We start from the raw sequence: 17643 nt of genomic DNA on the forward strand, positions 1-17643 counted from the left end.
TAAATGAAGAACGAAAAATAAATGAACGAACTGTAATAAATATAATAATATTACATTTTAATAAACGAACAATTGAAATACAAATAAATGAATGGCTTGGCTTTATAATAAAACAAACTGTAACAAATAGAACAAGGGAGGTAGCGCGATTGAGCGCTATAACAATAACAGCAGCATACACTTCAAGAAACGAACAATTTCTTTCCAATAATTCAAATAAACAAATAAATCACAATCAGGTTGCAAGCTTCATTTGACTAAGCTGTAAACCAGCCTACCTACACTCTCTACATGTTGTGCACGAGGAAGATGAGTTTATCCACATTCTCACGTAAAAGTGAACTTCTGGTCTGGTTCACGATGTAGCCAGCCTTTGAGAAAATGCGCTCTGACGGGGTTGAAGTGGCCGGAACGCAAAGGCAGTGCTTGGCCGCACATGCCAGTTTGGGATACCGGTCACTGTTGTGCTTCCACCATGCAAGTGGGCCGGACTGGATTGTAGTCGTGTCTCTCAAATATTTCTCCATCTCTTTCTTTGCGCTGTCTCCATCATGTTCTTGTTCCTCTTCATCATCGGACTCAGACTGCATCAACATATCCTGCTGTTTCTTTTTTTGGGGGGGTGGCACGGCAGTCTCCTCTTCTCTATCGCTTGTTGCCGGCTCTCCGTCCACCTCCCGAACGGTCTGTCGCTGGTGTAGATGTTCAGCCAGACGGACAACCTTAAAATCAAATAGCATTTTATTAGTCACGTGCACAATATAAAGTAGTGTGGCATAATAATAGTAAATATAATTTAAATTTAAAATATTAGTCTAACCTCAATGTAGACGAGGTCCTTCTTCTCGTTCGTGAGGAATTTTAAATGCTTAAATCGCTGGTCCAGTGCTGAAGAAAGGAGGTAGATGCTGCTGGGCTCCAAAAGTGACAGCTTCCATCTGCTGTCGATCTCCGTGACGAGGGTCTTCGTCACTTCTCTGATGACAGGGCTGTCATCCTCCTTCGGTGACAGGTGGCGTCTCTTCAGGTTAAAGAGCATTTGCATTGTTGCAGACAACGACACGTTCTCCTCCTGAGATAGCAGTTCTGTGAGCGTGATTAGGGGCCCCAGCACTTCTGCTGTCTCCTGTGCCAGTTTCCACTGGTCTGCTGTCAGGTCCAGGGTGCGATCTGCTTTCTTCGTGATGCTGGGATCTGACAAAACAGCTGTCACTGGCCATCGTTGCTCCACCAGTCGGTCAAGCATTTCACACGTAGAGTTCCATCGAGTAGCGACGTCATTTGTGAGTGCACTACAACATTCTGCTGCTTTTGTTTGTCTTTCAACGCAGCTGTAGCCTTTGGACTTTTTCTGAAGTGTCCCATGAGATTCCTGGCAGCTGCAACTGTGCGGCGTATTCTGTCCTGTTTTAGGGCTGTATTTATGCACAGCTGTAGTGTGTGTCCTGAGCAGTCGACCCCTTGAACGTTGCCCCATTTCTCTGGTTCTTTATTCAGCGTCTCTGTGCACTAGAGATGTTAAGATTCACCGATTCGCATCGGTGCACCGGCATAAACGTTCAAGATGCGAGTGCACCGGTTGAAAGAGTGCACATCGGCTACAGTTTGGGTTGAACTCGCGATGCATCGATTGCGTAGCGTCTTTGCATCGGTAAAAAAACGATTCATTCATATAAAATCCCCTCATCTTGTCAACGCTCAGCAGAGACGATCTTTGATATTTGCTTCGCCACTACGGAGGCCGAGAGTCTCAGTTATCAACCCACACGGAAGTTGAGGAGAAAGAGAAACACAGCGCACCGAAAAATACCTACAAATCAAACGTTTGGCAACACTTCGGATTGTTCAAGAAAGACGGTGTAATAATCCGTTATGCTATATAGCTGACCGCAGGTCATGGAGAGTAATAAGGTATCCGTAGACCTTTGTATGAGGTATCTTTATTACTCAACAGGTCTACAGCCATGATACATAGATCCGTCCTAGATGCGGGCTTGCATACACACAGTATTACTCCGCAGCCGCACCCCATCAGTAACGTCCTGATGGTATATGTGCGCGGCACTATATACTACAGACGGTCAACTTGAAAAATCGTTCGCAAATTGTTAACGATGCCGAGCCGCTTTAAAGTACACAAGTAGTACGAGGAACTTAGCGACGCACATAAAGAGGCGACATGGGGTCTGCGGCTGAAAAGAGAAACCTGAAAGTTAGACATATGAGTTAAATCACTCAGTGAGGTGTTCGATCAGAGAGAGTGGTGTTTAGTTTACAGCAGCCTGTGACGGTCAATCATAATTTAAATGTCTTCCTCACTGTAAGCAGTTATGAAATACCTGTTTGTGAAAGGTTATTTGTATTCTTTATTGTTCATATAGTTATATATCATTCACTGCTTCCTGCTCACTGGTGAGTTAGCCTGAATGAGTGTTCAGCACATCAGGCTGGCAGCTGTATGGGCATTGCACTATGCTAGCTGTTATTTGCACATTGTTAATCATGAGCAATGCATCCTTACATTGTTTAACTGTGAGGTGTTATACAATTGTACTGTAGCCTACTCTGGAGAGCTTTTAAAGGTATAAAAATAAACGGCATGATGGGATGTGCAGTACCAAATATGTAAAGCACTTTTTTGTTAATGTATGATTTGCTGCATATAAGGAATAAAACAAAAAGCCTCTGTCGTACCAAATTGAAGTATCATTATTTTTGCATCTTGTTGAATCGCATCGTATCGCACCGAATCGCATAATGTTGAATCAAATCGTTTCGAACTGTATCGCAACAGGGGTGAATCGTATCGTATCGCATCGCCTGGTGTTTCAAATGTATCGTTAATGTATCGTATCGTGGCAACGTATCGAGATGCGCATCGCATCGGCCTCAGTGATGGAGATGCACATCCCTACTGTGCACAGCTTCATGTTGCTGGCATTGTCGTGGACAACGGCTACTCGCTTATAATTCGGAATGGCAAAGGCGTCCGCCACTTCTCCAAGCTGTTCTGCAATATTTACTCCCGTATGGTTTACTTCCATTACTTTGGTTTCCAAAACAAAGTTACAGAGTTTCCACTCGCGAGTTATGAAATGACAGGTGACAGCCATATACGCCTCCATACGCACCGAGGTGGTCCAAATGTCCGTTGTAAAACTTACGGCAGTTGAGTTTTCAATCTGAGTTACAATTTGGTCTCGGTGATCGCTGTACTTCAGAGACATGGCATCTAAAATACTGGAGCGTTTGGGGACAGAGTAGCCGGGCTCCATCTTCTTCATTAATTTTCTGAAGCCTTCGACTATGTAAATGGCTCTCATATCTTTTCAATTTACACACGGCATCTATTGCACGTCTGTCCGTCCTGGGAGAGGGATCCCTCCTCTGTTGCTCTCCCTGAGGTTTCTCCCATTTTTCCCTTTAAACTGGGTTTTCTTTGGAAGTGTTTCCTTGTACGATGTGAGGGTCTAAGGACAGAGGGTGTCGTATTGTCATACTGATATTCTGTACACACTGTGAAGACCACTGAGACAAATGTAACATTTGTGATATTGGGCTATATAAATAAACATTGATTGATTGATTGATCATATCCATAGCGATGAAATCTACTATGGCATCTGTTATCTCTATCTTTCTTTTCTCCGTTATCGGTTTTTGGAACTGTAGGGTCTGCTGTATTGTTGAGGATGTTGATGGCTGGGATGCGTGGGGATGCACCGGGACACAATTTATTATTAGGCTGAGCTACTCAACATTATGCCAATAATTGCCTTAGCCCCAGATGTTCCCACATTACTCCTATTATTTTCACTATTCTGATAAAATTCAAAAACTAATATAAAAAAACTATTTGCTTGCAACTATTTTCCAAGCAAAGTAAGTGCACGTTTTTATCATGTGTAACGTTACTGTTTAAACGGCGGATAAAGCAGCTTCATCTTGGCAACTTCACAACAGCTAAGCTAAGCTAGGCTACTACTTACAGCATCCAGGTGACTTTTCAGAGTTGTTGTGCCACCGTGGTAGGCCAGTTTCTTATCACATATTTGGCACACTGCCTTCTTTTTACCGTTGTCCAATTTAAAATGGTCCCACACAGCTGAAGTCTTCGGCATTTTGTGGGTGAAGCGAGGTGAAGCGTGCCGTTTGCGTTCGTGACTGTGAGTGAACGCGATGTCAGGAGCACAGGCTGAGATTGTATATATTTCCGCATTTTAACAGTGCAATTCAAAAGTATAAATATAGTATAAGAATATGGCAATTCGCCTTTATTAATAGCATACATTTAGAAAAAAAAAAAAAACGAATAGTTGGCCAACGAACGAATATTCAAATAGTCGAATATTCGGGTACAGCCCTAGCGCAAGAGAATGGAAATGTAATGTAAGGTTGCTCACCTGGTTGTCTGTACTGTGCAGGGCCCTGACAAGGCTGCTCACGTATCACAGAAGACACTCCGAGAGAGAGCAGCTCTTGCATTTTCTCCTCCGTCGCCATGTCCATTGCACTGAGGCCCCCCATTTGCCTGTGACTGCTGTTTGACCCATACTGGAGGAGATGCGTCACTACCTACACACACACACACGCATTCCACAATATCAGGAATTAGAACCTCCTATAGCTTTTGGGTAAAAAAACGCTCTTTTGATTAATGGAGGCAGGGTGATAAATAGCAGCCGTTCTAATTATAAGAAAACTCAGGGATTGACATAATTTAAAACCACAGCTGATACAATATGCTGTATAACAAAATTGGCTTAACATCCAGCCCTAAAACTAAATGATCAAGATGGGATTGTCTTTGTTTTGGACAGAGGCTGTAATGTCAATCGGTCCGGTCCAGACATTGCTGGAACAAAAGCCAATCTAACCTGTTGATCCCAGAAGAAAAGAAAGAGAAAAGAGGCAAACATAAGAAAAGAAACAGTTTCATTAGTTGCTCAATTCTTTCACCAAGTGCCAAATTTGACGAATGCCAGTGAGAGCAGAATCTAGTCAGAGACTGATGCTAGGACTTTGTTCCTCTATGTGGAACGTGTGACCAAAAGCTGCACTCTAGTTTCTTCCTCACCTGGTAGTGTCCACCGCAAACAGCATCATGCAGTGGGCTGACCCCATCATCGCTTCTAGCATTGACATCAGCTCCAGCCTTCAACAGCTCCTCAGCCACTGCATTATCACCATAAAAAGCAGCCTCATGGAGAGCTGTCCAGCCTGTCAATGAACATGTACTCATTAGAGTAACACATATATCAGAATATAGAAGTGATTAGGTGTCCAAGCTGTGACAAACCTGCATTATCCTTTGTGTTGACGTTGATCCCCGCTTCAATGAGCGCCCTGACCTCAGCCAGATCTCTCCTTTTGCATGCCTTGTGCAGAATAGTCTCTCCCATTGTATCTTTCTTGTTCAGTTGCTTCTCGTTTATCCTTATCACTTTTTTTGAGATCTTTGCTGCTTTGAAGATGAATACAATTTAGATATAGAAACAAACGAAGATAAAACATGACGAATCAAGGCCAATAAGTTATTTCAATCACAATGTTTATATGTTATTAGGACATATATCGCCTGTTTACACTGCTGCCATGCGGCAATCAGTGAAGAAGTATTCGCTGACGTACCACCATGTACAGAGCAGCTTTCTGTTAAACAGACCACATGCTTATTCCCACTATGTTTTCTATTTAAACTATAATCATTTATATTGGTATTAAAGGTTATAACAGTAATAACTAAAATGTAGTATTTACAAATATATATACATCACGTGTATCTAGATATACACACATATGTATAATAATCATAGATATCTTTGTTCGGTGTTGTAAATCAGGGTATATGCAGTAATCCTGAAGTCAAATTGAATACCTTTTAAGACCTTTTTTAAGACCCTTTCCATACATTTTAAGACCTCATCGCAACTTCGAGTTCTAACCGGTTACATTGGCGACACACTGTACCTCACATTTACTATATTGATTGTAAGATAGCACAACTAAACAGAGTGCAGACAGACTACTGAAGCGGAGCAAGGCAACGAAACTTAAAATAAGAAGCAGCATTTTATGGCACGCTATGCATGGGGCCACATTGAGGGGGTTTCCAGACATGTTGTTTCAGTAAATTAAAGGGTGTTTCATGTTGTCGTTGCTGTGGAGCTTCTTAATACCTTGGAAAATGCCGTTTAATACTTTTTAATAGCCTTAATTTTCTCTAAATTGATTTATTAACTTTTAATACTTTTTAAGACCCCACGGACACCCTGTAAATGTACTTTGTTCTATTTTATTGCCAATGTAATTTATTTCTATTCTTATTTCAATATTTGTGTATCATAATGTAAAATATTATCACAATAACAGTTTGTTCATGTAATAGTATGCGCAGTTAGGGTTGCCAGAAACTGACCATGATCAAAATCGATTATTCGGCAGCCCTGGCGAATAATAATATATTATTCGAAAAATAAAATAAAACTCAGACAAAAGGAATTCCGTTGTTTTCTTTACTGGAACATGTTTAACAGTACAAACTAAATAAACGACAAATACACCAACATGATGTTGGTTTATTTTTTGTTATTTTCTAAAGTGCCTGCCATTGCCTTTATTTGGAGATGCGCATGCAATGCTATTATTAATACAGGCTGTAGCCTGTATTAATAATAATAGCAGCATTGCAATAAATAAATTGTGCGTGCATCGCGCATCTTCAAATAAAGGCAATGGCAGGCACTTTAGAAAATAACAAAAAATAAACCACCATCATGTAGCCTGTATTAATAATAGCAGCATTGAAATACATTAAATAAATAGCCTTGTGTGTGCGGAGCCCCTCGGCTAAATTCTCTGCCGTGTGCCGTTCGGGCGTTGCACGGGTCTGTAGAACCGCACTCTTCATCTCCCATTCACTGTCGATGTAATGGCAGGTTATGGTAACGTACGATTCTGTTGTGAGTGCTGTCCACCCGTCGGTGGTTATCGACACCTTTGAGACAGTTGACAAGCTTCTGCGCAGATCTTCTGCCTTATCTTTGTACAGCTTTTCTATACGTTTGGTCATTGTAGTACGGCCCGGGACCCTGCACTCTGGTTCCACGCTTGCCATAAGCTTAAGGAAACCCCCTCCTTCCACGAAACGTATTGGCAGCATGTCCTTCACTATCATATTGGTGATTAGTGCAGTTATTTCACCTGCACGCATGTCATCACAACGACGTGGCCTTGAAGGGAAGTTGGTAATGGCCGGCTGTGCTGCGTCTTTCTCTGTAACCTCTTTGGCGTGCTTCGCACTCAAATGCGAACGCATTGTTGAGGTTGAGCTGTGATAGACCAACGTCTTTTCGCAGAGCTTGCATTTAACTTCCTTTGGACTTGTAAGTTCGAAGTAGTTCCACGAGGAGGAACTCTTTTTACCTGCCGCTTTGTTCATCTTTAGTCGCACGTGTGAGGGAGAGGGGGGGTGGGGGCGGGGTCGGTGTGTAACGAATATTCGAATAATCACTGGCATCCCTACGCTACTGTATATACACTTTTATTTTACAATGAATTATTGTTATCACTGGCTGCTGTCACGATTCTTGTGTTGTGTCACGTTTTTAGTTTTGTGTGTCTGGTAGTGGGTGTTTTGCTTTTCTCCTTGTCATGTTTTCCTCCCTGTGTATTGTCTGCTCTTTTCCCCTGTGTTTTCCTGTCTGTCGTTAGTTTCCCTGGTGTGTCTAATTTCCTGATTGTTTTCACCTGTCACCCCTTCTGTGTCTCCTGTGCTCATCAGCGTCAGCCCCGCCCCGCCCCGCCCCTGATTGTCCCCACCTGTGTCTTGTTACCCTGTGTTTAAATTCCCCTGTCTCCCAGTGTTCAGTGTCACTTCGTTTTTGTCTATGGTCATGGTCAGGTCTATGCTCCTTGTCTTTCGCCTTGGTCAGGTCGATGCTCTTTTGTGCTCAAAGAAAAGTTTTGTTCCTCACCACGTGAGCGATTATCATTTTGTTCTCAGTTTTTTGTCATCTCAATCTGAGATTAGTTAGAGACCATTTTTTGCTCATCTTGCTTTTTGTTTTGGAAAATAAAGTATCTTACCAATACTTTACCTCTGTCTCCCGTGTCGTGCAATTGGGTCCTACCTCCTAAGTGCCTGAGTTCTTAACAGCTGCTGCTGCACTTTTACTATGTTCACTTTCATAATAATGATAATTTTTGTTTTTATAATGGACTTGTACTTATTTGATTTTTATTTTTTTTAACATGTGCTTTTCTCTTCATTTAATATGTTATTCTACACATTTTGTTTGCCTGCACTGTGCACTTGGCCGTAACATTGTACATGTGGGACGAATGAACGATTTCTGATTGTGATTCTTATTGAAACGTTAGAAGGATCTTATAAAATAAGGCCAGTTTTCTTTGTTCAAGATGTTTCAGTATCTTCTCACTCACAATGACATGATTGGCTGCCTGCAGCAGTCTGGGCACAGCTGGAAGTCCCTGGCACCGGTGGTTTGGGTCCATTTATCTCCCTCTCCACTTTCGTTCCCTGCTCTTTGCTGCCAAATTGTGCATCTGCATTGGTGACCTCCATGTCCTCAGCTGCCCCTATGCTTTTGAAGACATTAAAGGTCACATGTCATGGCCATTTCCACTGATCATAATTCCATTGTTGTGGTATACTAGAATAGATTTATACTGTGCAATTTTCCAAACTCACATTGGTTTCGCATACAGCATCTCTGTAAAGTATGTGTATTCACTCTCTCCACTAAACGGCTCGTTGCAGCTCTTGCCCCCCCCCCTCCCTGTGAGCCCAGTGTGCTCCGATTGGTCGGGACGTTGTGAATCGCGCTAAACTCCGTGGAGGTGTGATTTCCTTGTTTAGCGATACACAGTGAAACACAGCCAAACTCACCCTGAACACACACAAAGTCACAGCCGAAGTAAAACCAATAAGTAGGGATGTTCCGATCACCTTTTTTTGCTCCCGATCTGATTCCGATCATTTGATTTTGACAATCTGCCGATACCGATTTTTCCCGATCCGATCTTTATGCAATGCATTAAGAGAAAAAAAAGCATTCAAGTTGTCCCTTAAGGTTATTTTTTTTATTTAAATGACAGTACCCAACTATCCATTCTATCCAACATGGATATAGCTTCTTTTTTTCACAGCAGCATTGGATCAGTTCAGTTGTGCAGCATTGGATCAAAACAAAATAAAGCTTATCAGTGGTCCACCACAAAATAACCATGTAAACAAATTGAGTGCAGATAGTGCAGTAACAAAACAAAAATAACTACTGGAAAGAGGTAGCTTGACTAGCTTCACAAGTTCACATTCAGTCACAAATAATAAAATAAAATAAAAATATGGCTTAGTGCAGAATTCTAGCCTTAAGACTAACTAGTCTAATAATAATGCAATGAACAACAGCAGCTTAACATAACATGAATAAACAAAGTATTATATTTCCATCTTACTGGAGTAACACAATTCAATAGTAATCAGCAGAAAACCACTTATTTTTGTTATTCTACAGTATTGTTGTTTTATAGTTATTTGCTAATGCAACCCAATTTGTGTTCTTTGAAATGGAAAAGGATATCGCATTGTGTTTGTTACTTTTGTTGCAGTTGTAGGCTATGTGTCTTAAGTGTAATTTGTCTTGGCTTCCTATTTGTGGACATGCTTTTATTTTGAAGGAGAGGTAGCGCTGTTGACAGGAAGTTGTTGTTGCTTTGGAAACAAGGTGACGGAGATTAACGGAGAAAAGTAATATCTACATATAAAGACGGAGAAAGTAAACGATAACGTTTATGGTTAAGTGTTAGCACCCCCCGAAGAGGCACAAGCTCTTACGTTGATATTGGAGATTTCAATACATTCAATTTGAAAAAAAAACGGGGGAAAAAATGAAAAAACAAACAATCGTATTAGATTGGTCGTGTTGAACGTAGCTCTGTTCTTTCCACCACGCGGAGCCTCCTTCTTGCAAACATTGCATCTGGCTGTTACACTGCCTTCGCTTTCAATTTTATAATACTTCCAAACTCCTGACATTTTCTCTGTCCCGACTCCCGAGTCACCAGCTGAACGTAGCCTCTCGTTAGCTTACTGCTACTATTAGACACTGCGCCCACTCTGTTGCCAGATTTGAGAGAAATAAGCAACCAGGTCTGAAAACAAGCCCAAAAGAAGCAACACATACATGATGTTGTGTAATTTTAAACCAAAACTAAGGCCTCAGGATGACTTTAAGACGTGAACATGGTCATTTTTGTTTTGTAACATTAAATAAAATAATTTTTTTAAGGATTCCCGATCCCCGATCTTTTTCTCCCGATTCCGATCTTTTAAAAATCACGTGATCGGCTCCGATCCCCGATCACGTGATCGGATCGGGACATCTCTAACAATAATTGTGGCTTGATATTGAGTAAGAAAAAGGTTGATAGACGCTGTGAGAATGGGTCTGCAGAGAGAATGTCGCCGCGATCCCAACTGTCTGTTATCAGCCTGCAGCCAGGGAGGAGAGATCAGCAGAGCTGCATGCACTGAGTGTGTGAGGAAGTCCATGGATTGGTCAATTTGGACCAATCAGCAGGGGCTTAACGTAACGGCTCCGCGGACGTAACGTAACGGCTCCACGGATTGGTCCATTTCGTTCCGGGTACGACATGACATCATGATGTACCCGGAAGAATGAAATGGACAGTGACGTATCTCCAACGAGGCGTTTTGGGGAGGTATTTTCTGTTTTAGAGTTTTACTCCCTACATGGTGTACTTTGAGGGTTTTGACTCTGCACACCGTTTACATGCATAAAAACCTTCATAACACACAAGGGGACGGGTAATAACCGGAAAAGCATGACATGTCACCTTTAAGATCACGCAACAAGCTCTGAGAGTCATCATCTTGTGATCCGTCTCCGTTCATCTCAATCTCCTGATTGCAGCCGTCAAACATCTCCACAATGTCTCTGGAAGAGAAACACATGTGACAGTCAGATAACGAAACTTTGAAGGTGCTTCTGCTCATGGACTATTCTGCCCAAACCAAAAAAGGATTCAGCACTTTAAAGACAGAGCAAGAAATGTTCTAAACTAAGAACTACACGTCACTACGATTGTCCTCAAAATTCTATTAATCTGACCTTCAGAAAGGATGCATGTGATGTTGGTGACGTACAACCTTATTTACTTAGGATAGTTGACATTGGTGGTGGTGATTGTTAAATGACTGTTGGTGGGAGATGTTTAGCAGCTCTCAATATGTTTTTTGTTTCCATCCATTCTCTCTACACCAGGGGTCTCCAACATTTCTCCACCTGAGAGCTACTTTGAAAAAATGAAAGTGGCCAAGAGCTACTTGCATCGCATCACTTACAATTATTCACATAGCACTCATCAGTTGAATTAAGCTACTTTTGTACACGTGTGAAATTGCAATACCTAAAGCTTATCTAGAATCTTAACTTCACATCAAGGTCCAAGAAAACAACAATTTCTCACATATTATTATGGCCCTACATCGCCTTAATCACCACCTTGCAAGCATCTTATGGCACATGTGTAAAATAAGTGCATTCACTCTTTTTCACAGTTAGTGAGATGAATGGCGCTGCATGGAGTCCACCATAGAGGTGTATGCTGGAGTGTACCCACTTAGGTTCACTCTAATAGAGTCATTTAAATGTCCATCAGTCGGTCTTGTTCTGTATTTAGATTTCATGACATTCATGCCAGAAAAAGCTGCTTCACAAAGGTCTGTAGAACAGAACCAAATAAAGCAGACATGTTCAGTGCTGCTTGGTGAATGTTCTTATAGTTTTCTGGGTCTACAAGGCTCCAGAAATGTTGTGAGTTTTTCTGAGACTTAAGCTGAACATTATTTTGGAGATTTATAACCTCCATCTCCACAGACACTGAACAGTTCAGCCATCTTTTCTTCTTCTTCGTCTCTCTTGACATTAAATTATAAACCATAATAAATCAATTGTATAGGTCTAGCCTCCCAGTAGGGCTGTGGCGATACACTAATCTCACGATACGATACACGATATTCAGCCAACGATACGATATATATCACGATATTCAGCCAGCGATACGATTCGATACGATTCGATATAATTCGATACACTTATATCATTTTCTGAAAGATTTTAAAGGGACAGTGGAATTTTGGTGACATCTTGTGAGTGTTCCATTGACTTGGATTGAATTAATTCAACTGAAAACTGAAAGCATAGATTATACAATATATGGCTCTGACAGAGAGTCTCCAGCTTGCAAATGCTGGACAAAATGAATCAAAAGATGTGGTGAGAAAATTTGTTTCATTTATTGAAACAGTGCAAACTGTAGCTGTAAAGTGCAGTATCACAATGGACAATGGAGAATGAAAAGGTGCAGCAGGTGGCGGAACACGGGGGATTTGAATGGGACTTGTTAGAAATTAAAATCAATGTTTTGATGGCATAAAGTACCATAAACATACCGTCAGTTTAAATGCTGTTTTATACTGAAAAACCAGAAGTTGTTGTGCACAACCAGTTGTTGAGCTTTTATTCTGAAAATCCTTCATCTCCGGTTAGCATTTAGCATGTGGCTAATATACAATTTCCTATAGAGGTGAATTTAGTAGCGATATGACACGGAGTGTTGCACACCGAAACCTACTGATTTCAACACTACAACTATAGACGTCGAGATATTATTATTGCTGAATATTAAATGTGTCACGATCTGTCTTTATGGTGTTTTGTCTTGTCTATATCTGTTTTTGGTTTTCTGTCTGCGTTGTGTTTTGTCTTGTTTAGATCTGTCTGTGGTTCCCTGTCGTTAGTTTCCCTGGTGTGTCTGATTACCCGATTGTGTTCACCTGTGGCCCCTGTGTTTTCTCCTCCCTCCTCACCTGTGTCTTGTCTGTGTGATTAGTCTTGTGTGTATTTAAGTTCTGGTTTTTCTGTCTGTCTTTGTCGGTTCGTCTTGTGTATTGGCTTGTCCTCGGTGAGTGTTCTGTTCTGTTCTGTCATTGTCCTTTTTAGCCTTGAAATAAAGGAATTGCACGTTAATCTGCATTTGGGTCCTACCTGCTTCACACATCGTAACATTACGAACCGACCATTATGGACCCAGCAGACTCAGCCCATTTGATGCGACAGGCGGAATGTCTTGGATACTCTCTGGAGTACATTTTTTATACGTGGAAAGGCGCCTCATCTAGACGGGGTAGAGAGGCTGCATTGAAGGAGGCACGTCAGGAGGTTGCTCGCAAGCCCTGGCTATGGAGCTTGTTGCCCGAGTGGCTTAGGGTTTTCTCCTGTAGCCCTGAGTGCCAGTTTTCATGTTCTGACCCTTTCTTGGGGTCTGGTCTGGCGTTTGGAGGTCCACGAAGTCTCCAAAACACTCTTAAGAGACGCAAGGCCAGGGTTCCAGCCCCAGTTCCGGCTCCAGAACCGGCCTACAAGGCCATGGATCCATGCACCAGTACCGGCCCACGCAGCCATGCTTCCATTCTCCATTACCTGGCTTACACAGCCAGGGTCCAGGCTTCCGCTCCGCACCCAGCAGCAATGGTTCCAACTCCAGAACCGGTCCCCACAGCCATGGTTCCGGCTCCAGAACCGGCCCATGCAGCCATGGTCCCTGCTACAGAACCGGCCCACACAGCCATGGTCCCAGCCCTAGTCATGGCCCCAACAGCCATGGCTCCGGCCCCAGTAGCCATGGTCCCAACTCCAGTTTCTGCTCCAGGCCTGGCTCTCCGGCCGACGCCAGCTCCCCGTGTCCTGTCGGCGTACCGGCCGACTCCAGCACCTCGTCTCCTGTTGGCTTTCCAGCCGACGCCAGCCCCCCGAGTCCTGTCGGCGTACCGGCCAACGCCAGCTCCCGAGGCCTGTCGGCGTACCGACCGACTCCAGCGCCTCGTCTCCTGCTGGCTCCCCAGCCGACGCCAGCTCCCCGAGTCTTGTCGGCGTACCGGCCGACACAAGTTCCTTCTCAAGTTCCTACCCAAGTCCCCTCTCAAGTTTCCTCTCAGGTTCCCTTTCGAGTCTCTTCTCGAGTCTCCTCTCAAGTTCCCTCTCAAGTCTCCTCTCGAGTTTCCTCTCAGGTCTCTTCTCGAGTCTTCTCTCGAGTTCCCTCTCAGGTCTCCTCTCGAGTTCCCTCTCGAGTCACCTCTCGAGTTCCCTCTCAAGTCACCTCTCGAGTTCCCTCTCAAGTCACCTCTCAAGTCTCCTCTCAAGTTCCTACCCGAGTCTCCTCTCGAGTTCCCTCTCAAGTCCCCTCTCGAGTTCCCTCTCAGGTCCCATCTCGAGTCCCCTCTCGAGTCCCCTCTCAAGTCTCCTCTCGAGTTCCCTCTCAGGTCCCCTCTTGAGTCTCTTCTCGAGTCCCCTCTCAAGTCTCTTTTCGAGTCCCCTCTCGAGTTCCCTCTCAATTCTCCACTCGAGTCCCCTCTCGAGTCTCCTCTCGAGTTCCCTCTCAAGTCATCTCTCGAATTCCCTCTCAAGTCACTGCTCGAGTTCCCTCTCAAGTCTCCTCTCGAGTCTCCGCTCAAGTCACCTCTCGAGATCCCTCTCAAGTCACCTCTCAAGTCAACTGTCAAATTTCCTATCGAGTTCCCTCTCGAGCCGTCTCTCGAGTCCCAACTCCATGTCCTGAGCCGTTGGAGGTCCCGCAGACTGCTCGTCTGCCGGGGGTCCTGCCAACTCCATGTCCTGTGCCGTTGGAGGCCCCGCCGACTACTCTTCTGCCGGGGATCCTGCCTACCCTGTGTCCTGTGCCGTTGGAGGCCCCGCCGACTACTCTTCTGCCGGGGATCCTGCCTACCCTTTGTCCTGTGCCGTTGGAGGCCCCGCCGACTACTCGTCTGCCGGGGGTACTGCCAACCCTGTGTCCTGTGCCGTTGGAGGCCCCGCTGACTACTCTCCTGCCGGGGGTCCTGCCAGTCCTGTGTCCTGTGCCGTTGGAGGCCCCGCCGACAACTCTCCTGCCGGGGGTCCTGCCAATCCTATGTCCTGTGCCTTTGGAGGCCCTGCCGACTACTCTCCTCCCGGGGGTCCTGCCAACCCTGTGTCCTGTCTCGTTGGAGGTCCCGCCATCAACTCTCCTGCCGGGGGTCCTGCCGGTCCTGTGTCCTGTGCCGTTGGAGGCCCCGCTGACTGCTTTCCTGCCGGGGGTCCTGCCAACCCTGTGTCCTGTTTCTTTGGAGGCCTCGACATTACATGTCTCGCCGGGGGTCCTGCCAACTCCTTGTCCTCTTCCGTGGGGAATCTTGCCGACAACTGTCCCACCGGCTCTGGTTACTGTCCGGTCAACACCGGCTTCTGCCCGGTCCCCTGAGAGCTGTGGTCGTCGCCCCTCCTCGAACTCTGCCTTGCCCCCGGGCCGTCCGCCCGAGAACCCCTTTTTGAACTCTGCCTTGCCCCCGGGCCGTCCGCCCGAATTCCCCTTTTTGAACTCTGCTTTGCCCCCGGGCCGTCCGCCCGAATTCCCCTTTTTGAACTCTGCCTTGCCCCCGGGCCGTCCGCCCGAATTCCCCTTTTTGAACTCTGCTTTGCCCCCGGGCCGTCCGCCCGAGATCCCTTCCTGGTCCTCTGCTTTGCCCCCGGGCCGTCCGCCCGAGATCCCTTCCTGGTCCTCTGCTGTGCCCCTGGGTTGTCAGCCCAGACAACCTAAGTTAGCTTCATCATATCTCAATCAGTGATTAAGTGAATAATAAAGTTTCTATCGGGTCACTGTGAGCCATTAGGGGAGGGGGCGGGGTTTGGAGGAACGGAGAGGAGACGGTGATCGCGGAAGCTTTCCTCCTGCCTTCACAAACTTTACACACGTATTTAGCAACTGAAAATAGCAAGAGGACATTCATACTCTGCAATCCAAGACTTGATTGAATCCACCAAAAACCTGACATGACGATAACGAGTGTTTTTCAAAAACACAAATCCCTCCCTGTGTGTCTCTGAGCCGCAGCGACGCGGACTGATTCAGAGCGGGTCATTCTGCTGTTGGTTCTGGACTGGTGCTTTTGGATAAAGCAGACTGCTCCATGTGTGTTGTCGCTGTGCCGCTGTCACATCTGCTCCTTGATCTCTGCGTCACGGACCAATTTTATATTTGTGTGACAGAAACAATTCTAAAATAAAAACACTTTATTGTCCGGCCGCGGCCGAAAAATCAAGAAGCAACGTTACTACGCTTACTAGGGATGGGAACGATTAATCGAATATTCGAAATTATTCATGTATTCGAATATGAGTTATGAATATTTTTATTAAAAAAAAAAAATTATTAATTTTTTTTTTGGGAGTGATGCCTAAGTTGATTACATATTATCAAATTGAATAATTCAATGTATAATAATAATAATAATACGACTGTGCCATAGCTAAATGTGTTAGGTGACGTCTTAAGGTGTGTTTTGCTCCGCTCATAGGTCTCTCACAGCGGGCAGAGCTGCAGGTGCTGATCTCTCTCTCTCGCGTCCGGTTATACTTCATTCGTGTTTATGTCCAAATCCATCAGATCTATAGTTCTAGCCAATGACATGGCTGCTGGCCCTCCCTACACGCAGATCACGCAGACTCAAACCTCATCTTAGGCCCAAATGTGGCGCAAATGAGCTCCGCAGCCGTTGCGAGGTTCCGGCGCTAACAGTTCATGTGCGTGCTCCCCCGCCCCGTCAACACTCGCGACACATGAGTGGCCAGCCTAAACAACAATAAGCGCTGCTGGCAACCGTGTGTGGCGGCAAAGTACATAGACATTTTGACTGGAGAGATTTAGTTTTGCCGGTATTCAACATATTTTACCAGTCATAGTCCGGTAATTATTTACACTCCAAGAAGAGTCCTACACCACAGACATGGCATCAAAAAGGAGTAATGTGTGGAAATGTTTCGACGAGGTTAGTTAGTGCTGTGTAGAGGTCAAACTATGCCAAATTAAATTTATATGCTCTACCTTGCTATACCCGCAACCTCCGTTCCAGCTGAGAGGGTCTGATTGTGAATCGCCTCCACACATGAAAGCTGTAGGCCTATAGCTGTCAAACTGTGATCACCAGTTCAATGCATTTGACAAATTCGACTTGGTTTCTACACTTATTTGAACATGTATGTATTTATCTCCAAAAGTTAATGAAAAAAAATTGGGCAAAAAAATAAGTAAAAAAAAAAAATTGTTAAACATTTTTTTTTTTACCCAATTTTTCTTTTTATAGGATATGTACATTTCGGTTAACCGGTTAACCGTTTTTTGGTTGGTCGAATATTCGAATATACATTTGCTTTCAAATTCCCATCCCCACTACGCTATAATCGATAATCGAGCGGCGAGCTACTGAAAAGCTGATCGACGTGTTGGAGACCCCTGCTCTACACTCTTTCAGCAGCAGTTTTGCGGCATTATAACAACATCATGTTACTTCTGCTTTAACTCCTGGAATTAGGATAAGACTCATCATTCACATGGCCGCCAGAAGAGAAAACAGTAGAAAAGAGTAAAACATCGGCTGTCATATCTTTGGTGGTCTCTTTTTAACTTTTTACAATTCCATGATCATATTAAAATATGTGTCTATATATCAGCACAGGGCTCGACATTAAGGACTGCCTGATGGCCCGGGGCCATCTAGTATTT

At 44.3% G+C, this 17643-nt stretch overlaps 1 protein-coding gene across 4 annotated transcripts in view; it reads right to left on the reverse strand.

Moving 5' to 3' along the window:
- Positions 1 to 17643, reverse strand: part of LOC117453001 (uncharacterized) — a 44927-nt gene that overhangs the window by 15335 nt on the left and 11949 nt on the right. Inside the window, exons 3-7 of one of the 4 annotated variants that reach the window (XM_034091830.1) lie at positions 10882 to 10982; positions 8446 to 8601; positions 5300 to 5461; positions 5078 to 5220; positions 4404 to 4575 (exon numbers count right to left, since the gene is read on the reverse strand). In XM_034091830.1, the coding sequence (XP_033947721.1) occupies positions 4404 to 4575; positions 5078 to 5220; positions 5300 to 5461; positions 8446 to 8601; positions 10882 to 10969 (721 nt within the window). In that variant the 5' untranslated portion in view covers positions 10970 to 10982. Of the gene's footprint in view, positions 1 to 4403; positions 4576 to 5077; positions 5221 to 5299; positions 5465 to 8445; positions 8607 to 10881; positions 10983 to 17643 lie in introns of those variants that run through there. The other 3 variants (XM_034091829.1, XM_034091832.1, XM_034091831.1) reach the window with 3 other exon arrangements.

The sequence above is a fragment of the Pseudochaenichthys georgianus genome, chromosome 9 (assembly GCF_902827115.2).
Source record: "Pseudochaenichthys georgianus chromosome 9, fPseGeo1.2, whole genome shotgun sequence".
In the NCBI taxonomy this organism is placed as follows: Eukaryota; Metazoa; Chordata; class Actinopteri; order Perciformes; family Channichthyidae; genus Pseudochaenichthys; species Pseudochaenichthys georgianus.